General features: G+C 35.1%; 1 protein-coding gene across 1 annotated transcript; it reads right to left on the minus strand.

Annotated features, from left to right (window-relative positions):
* Positions 1 to 342: 342 nt before the first annotated feature.
* LOC144432408 (uncharacterized) lies at positions 343 to 3850 on the minus strand. Its single transcript, XM_078120512.1, has 4 exons — positions 3371 to 3850; positions 3126 to 3189; positions 2436 to 2601; positions 343 to 1631 (listed from the first exon to the last, which is right to left on the minus strand). Exons 1-4 carry the CDS (start codon positions 3677 to 3679, stop codon positions 1490 to 1492), a joined length of 681 nt encoding a protein of 226 aa, XP_077976638.1. The 5' UTR covers positions 3680 to 3850; the 3' UTR covers positions 343 to 1489.
* Between the last annotated feature and the right edge of the window lie 2104 nt (positions 3851 to 5954).

Consider the following 5954-nt stretch of genomic DNA (forward strand, 5'->3'; position numbering starts at 1 on the left):
ACTGTAAAAAATACTACTTTTTTGACGGCAGTAAACCTACACACCAGTAGTAATATTTTTTACCTTAAAATAGTAAATAAAATTACTATCTCGATGGCAGCTACCTTACCCGACAGTAGTACCATACAATACTAGCATGATGGTAATTTCTCACTCGCGATGACCGAACCACTACGAGAGTAGCAAAGCTATTTACTGGCACGACACAACAGCAAACACACAGAATATTACAGTTAAAATAAAAAAAACGAGATTCTGGAAACGAAAATCATTTTATTACAATTGATATTTTTATAAAACCATAAATACACACTGAATGCCTTTAAGGCTTTCAAGAAGAAATTTCAGAAAATATATGGTCTACAGTCAAATTTAAACACCTATTAGCAGACGTTGAAAGCTATCCATGCAATAAAATGAGGGCACAAGTTCTTGTAGGACATAGGAATTTCTGTATGTAATGGATCAAAATTGAGTTTCTATCGGCACTTGTCAGAAATCTGGTCTATACATTTCGAGGTCTATTTATTTATCTCAATAGATCCAAATAAAGTCAAACAAGAAAACGTTCTAGGACTGGGTTGTTTAGTTGACAAACTTATTTTGAAATCAAATTTCTGGATACCAGGCTATGAGACGCTGGCAAACGTGACATAATAACGAGACTATTATAGGAATTTCCCGATTTTTTGCACTTTACTCTAATTATAATGTTTCAAAATGAAAATTTTGGGAAATATCATGCAACCTATTTTGTAGCTATGGCAAGAGTTTCAAAGATGACAAATTCTAAAATTAATTATGCAAGATAATTTTCAAGATAAGATTTCAAGGGGCGTGAAGTCGAAGAGCGGGAGTTTGAGGATTTTGGTAGGAGCATGAGTGGGAGTTCGAAATTTTGAAGCTTGCAGAGTCTAAAGAGTTAATCATAGTCGGAGTTTATCCACACTTATGAATAGAGTTTGACTGGACATTTTTAAAGCTCATGAGCTAGGAGCAGAGTTTGCAGAATGTGCAAATTCGAAAATGTTAAAATTGATAAAACTGGACAAAAAGTTACACTAAAGCAGCTAGCATAGCAGCAGTCAAATCTTAAAAGATCAGGGAGTCAAGAGTTTTAATTCATATTTTGAATGAGTCTTGAGCAGGAGACGGAGTCATATATTTGCAAATGTGGGAGTTGATAGTCATGAGTGGAAGCCAGAAATTTTGTGGTTGAAGAAGATCACGGAGCAGAGTTTGTTTAAAATTATCCAGACTTCACACCCAACACACAGCTAAATCATTTTTTATCAAATTAATCGATCAGCCAAAAGCAGGGCTGCGAACTCGAACTTCGAAAAACTCTATCAAATACATGAACTCAAACCCCTGACCAGGATAATGAACTCGAACTTGAGAAACTCAATCAAAGGCATGTGAAAATTTGATCGAGTTTTCACCCCTGGTCAAAAGTGATGTAAGCTGCAGTAACACCACCAAAGTTTACTTAAACATCAATTTCTAACAACGGCACATATAACGCCTGTAATAGATTCACTCTTCTTGCAAGGCCGATTACTTTTGCATGAACGTCTTTGCCTTTACTTTTTTTCGACTTAGTGACTCTGGGGTTTATGTCACCGAAGAACCTGAAAAAAGACCGAACTTAAATGGCGAATAGGTTTCACATATGAAATTTGGAAAACGTCCTGTCATCTCACCACCAAAATAGTAAAAACACAAACACTGGACAAAAATAGTAAAAATGTCAGGTATTTATAATGTATCGTGCCTTGCCAAGGGATAAACAAAAAACTGTCGGTGGGCCAGGAATGCAATTGCCAAACCAGAAAGCTCCAGATCCTTCTAGCCCCCAGTTGTCGCAAATCGCAATAGGCTCATCCGCTCGTTGACATTCGATTGCAAATGCAGCAATTGAAAAATATTGTATTAATTTCTGTCATTAGTAATGATTTTTTGCAAATATATCAAAAATTTCCTGCTACAAAATGGAGAGCACAGTGAGATCGTTTGAAATTGAAGTTCACTAAAATAGGATTGTTGTGAGTTCATTTTTCACAGATGGATGTAAAACATATTTGATTAGGAGGAAACATGTGTGGCAACGCCAGTCAGTCATGATTTATTTTAACCATTAATCGGTACCGTACCGATGAATGGTTAAAATAAATCATGACTATCATTAACCACCTAAAAACTGTTTAACTAATTAAATTATTCCCAGCCCTACTTATGGCCCAGTCCCCAGGGTATGGACACCATGAGTTTGTGCAAGTCCAGTCACATATTTCATTTTCACAACCCATTTTTTGTATTGTATGTCATCAAATAACACTACATGACAGAAGTAACAGGTAATTCGTTAACAACGTGTACATTGTGCCAACAGCAAGAATTATATCAGCACTGTAGACTAGCAATTTTTTTCTTACCTCTGAATAAAATCAAACGTCAGCAAGGCCTTCTTTGGATATTCTATGTTGAAAACATAGAACGAAGCAAACTGAAAAGCTACCTCTTCAAAAAACGATCTACAGGAACACACCACTTCTCGTTCAGCGATGACGTAAAAAGTCTCAGCAGTCGCTACCGTGTTACCTGAAACACAAGATTGTAAACTTTAGCTTCGAATCTATAGTCTCATGAATAAAATGAAAGTCACTTGACAGGTTGATTAATCTTATTATCTTAACTTCTAAACATACACTTACTAGAGGTGGACGATTAGTGATTTTTTGATAATATGCAATTACACAATTATTAATTGTATAATAATTACGATCATCTCAAAATTGGCTTTGGCTATATGGCTAACATAGCAGACATGGATTTGTTCTTATTGCCACTCACCGTTGATAGCAAGCGTAACACTGATAAAACGAAGGGAGAACTTATTACATTGATGAGGCTTATGATGCGCATTACGTTCTTTCAGAAATATTATATTTCAAGCAATGCATACTGTGACGCAACAGTTAAAGCAGGTTGCATGGCAGAAGCTGGTGATATTATTTTATAATAATCACAACTGAGAAGTATATGGCGACACAAAATGGCTATCATATCATATTTCGAAATTGTTCCTGATATTCGCAATTATATCGCTCACCTCTAACACTTACCTATGCAAGCAATAAATGGAGATTTTGGAATATCTTCTAATATCTGGGAAAAAGTGGTTTCTTTCTGAAAATAGGCAAAGTAGTGAATAAATATTCCGTTAACCACTATCATGCAGTTAGTTTCCAATTAATTTGCAGTCGGCTCACAAAACTTTATACGAACAGTGTTGTGCAGAAGTTACATTACTCTTGATGCCAAAACTTTCAAAAAAAAGCACTTTACACAAAAAAAGCATAGAACATACCTGGAAACACTTAAATATTTGGTTTAGGTCCTCTCCGAAATAATAGGCGATCAACGTGACCACCCCAGTCGATTTTGGTAATTCAGTTTTAAGACTCTTTGATTCCGATTTTGAAGAACTTATAAATTCAGAAATTTTTTTATTGGTTGAATATTTCAATGTCCTAAATAATAATGCCTGAGTAAGTGATCCACTTTCTGATTGAATGACACTAAGTACTGGTAATTTCATAGAGGTTGGGTCATCGACCTTGCGATTAGTTACATAATTTGTTCCTATTGCAAGACTGAAGAGAGATGAAAGTAACATTAAATTACAGCCTGCTTGGAAAAGAAAGGGCAATTATTGTCAAGTAATTATTACACAGACATGGAAACAGACAACCTCTAGAGCACACTATGTCGCATGTGGTACCAGTCTGCAAGAACAGGTGCACAATAACTAGGGTACTTGACTATGAAGTGAAATAAAGAATAGAAGAACTTTAGAATATTTAAGTATAGCCTAACCTCAGATAAGTTATAACCTCTTATATTTTTCCAAAAACAAATAATCCTTATTTTAAACCATCACCTCAACAATAGCGAATTTAGTTTCAGTCATTTCAATTTATTATTTTCCGTTGTTACAATTATTCGTACTTTAGGATCGGTCCCCCATATTGTAAGATTTTTCATGAATCAAATATGAAATGACTAAAATCGTTCTGGTTCATTTTGAGCTCTCGAATCGAGATTCGAAATGACGTCATTTTACTGTGAAGAATAAAATGTCCTAAAAGTATTAGGATATGTATATAATACAGTGTAAATTGTGAAAGCGCCAAATACGTTCCGACCAAGATGGCCGCATTGTAGCTATAGTTGAATTCATCTGTCTGTTACCGGTACCGTACCTATTGTTGCTACTGACTTGTAACGTTTGAACGTATCATATCACCATAGGCTACCGGTAAGTTACATCTATTCCGAATCAAATACTGAAATAGCCAATTCAGATTTTTACTCTTGGTCGTCGATAGATACCGGTAACACGGCGAAACTAACATGTCGCTGTATACAGGTACGGTACCGGTACCATTAGATGCTGATGTACACGGTATTTAAAGAATATTTTGGTCTACCAACTACAAGTCTACTACTGTAACACAAACATGCTCAATTAACGCATGAAAAGCTACAAAAACCAACCGCCTAAAATAAATATCCACTGACCACAAAGAGCCTCGCTTACCGAGTCCTAATTCCTGAACCAGAAAAAGCGCGGGCTACAGGCACGTGACATTTGAGTGATGTCATAATTGGCACATTACCGGTACAAAATGACCTATGACGGTAAAGAGAAGGATTAAAATGTAGGAAACTTTGATCTCTGCAAAAAGTACCAGTACCGGTACCTCAATAATCAGACCACTACCCGTGGTAAATCCGCACCTACCGTACAGACCAGACCGTTGCTAACACAATCATCAAACTCAGACTCACGCTATTGCATACTTAACATACGTACCGCATTCAGTTTTCATACGCACGCAACCGATCCTGAGCTCCCAAACAGCTTAGAGTCCCAGCCGAGATGGGCGGCACAAGGAAACTCGAAATCAAAAATGCTGCGCACGCAACCTGCCTCGTGGAGTTTTTGCGGATGAATATTTGGAAAAATAGGTCCGCTTACTTCCGGAAAAATAATATATAAAAACAATATCTTATCTTGTCTAATGCAATAGCAAAACAATCAGAATTTTTGGGTGATGAACCAAAATAATTTTAGAATAAAATTAATTCAAATTAATACCCAGAGCAAAATTTAGATGAAATTCTAAAGGAGTATTTAAATTTGCTTCGTGACTATATCGCATGCGTAGATAAATTCGTTTATTGGAAAGAATAATTACTCGTAAATTAGAGGATCTTAGATTTTTTTACTTTTTCCAAGTATACTATTCTTTTTACTATTTTTCTGTTATATTAATTACTAACTGATCAGTGGAATTACTATTCATTAGTAAACTATTAACAAACAAGCACCCTGATTGGCTCAGCTAACCAAGTCACGTGATTTCAATAAAATACTCCTGTAGAAAGTAAAATTCAACGAAAAATTAGTAACAATTTACTAGAAAAATTAGTATATTTACTAATTTTTTTAACAGTGAAGAGGAGATTCTGACTACGAAGATTTGGAGAAGAATAATGACATACGTAAGTTTTTGAGACGTACGATATTTTCGACAATAACCCTGTTTAAAGAATCTTCTTATTCACATTAAAAAGCAATCATATATGAACGTTATGTTTTGTTCAAAATCAAATTATTGACTAAAAAAAATCATGTCTGTATCTTTCAGATATTGGTATTTTTCCAAATGCATTACTTTCCAGTTTGAAGTAGTCCGAAATCTAGTAACAACATAAGAATTATTTTTGATTTTATTTTCCGTATAGTCAGTAATCTCTCGTCATTTTATGAAATTATATTATACTCCGTAATGAGCTTACTCACTCATTCATCCACACTTGATTACATCGCGAGCGAACACGGTTCTTCTTGTTTTGATAACATTTAAGAATGAGTTAATCTTCTA

The sequence above is a fragment of the Styela clava genome, chromosome 15, assembly GCF_964204865.1.
Source record: "Styela clava chromosome 15, kaStyClav1.hap1.2, whole genome shotgun sequence".
In the NCBI taxonomy this organism is placed as follows: domain Eukaryota; kingdom Metazoa; phylum Chordata; class Ascidiacea; order Stolidobranchia; family Styelidae; genus Styela; species Styela clava.

What these genes read in the sequence shown, in the direction of transcription:
- LOC144432408 (XM_078120512.1), bottom strand. Translation starts at nt 3,679, where the DNA reads ATGTTACTTTCATCTCTCTTCAGTCTTGCAATAGGAACAAATTATGTA. An exon ending in AAATATTTAAGTGTTTCCAG is followed by an intron (nt 3,190 to 3,370) that starts GTATGTTCTATG and finishes GCCTATTTTCAG; the next exon opens with AAAGAAACCACTTTTTCCCA. An exon ending in ACGTTTGATTTTATTCAGAG is followed by an intron (nt 1,632 to 2,435) that starts GTAAGAAAAAAA and finishes GTCTTTTTTCAG; the next exon opens with GTTCTTCGGTGACATAAACC.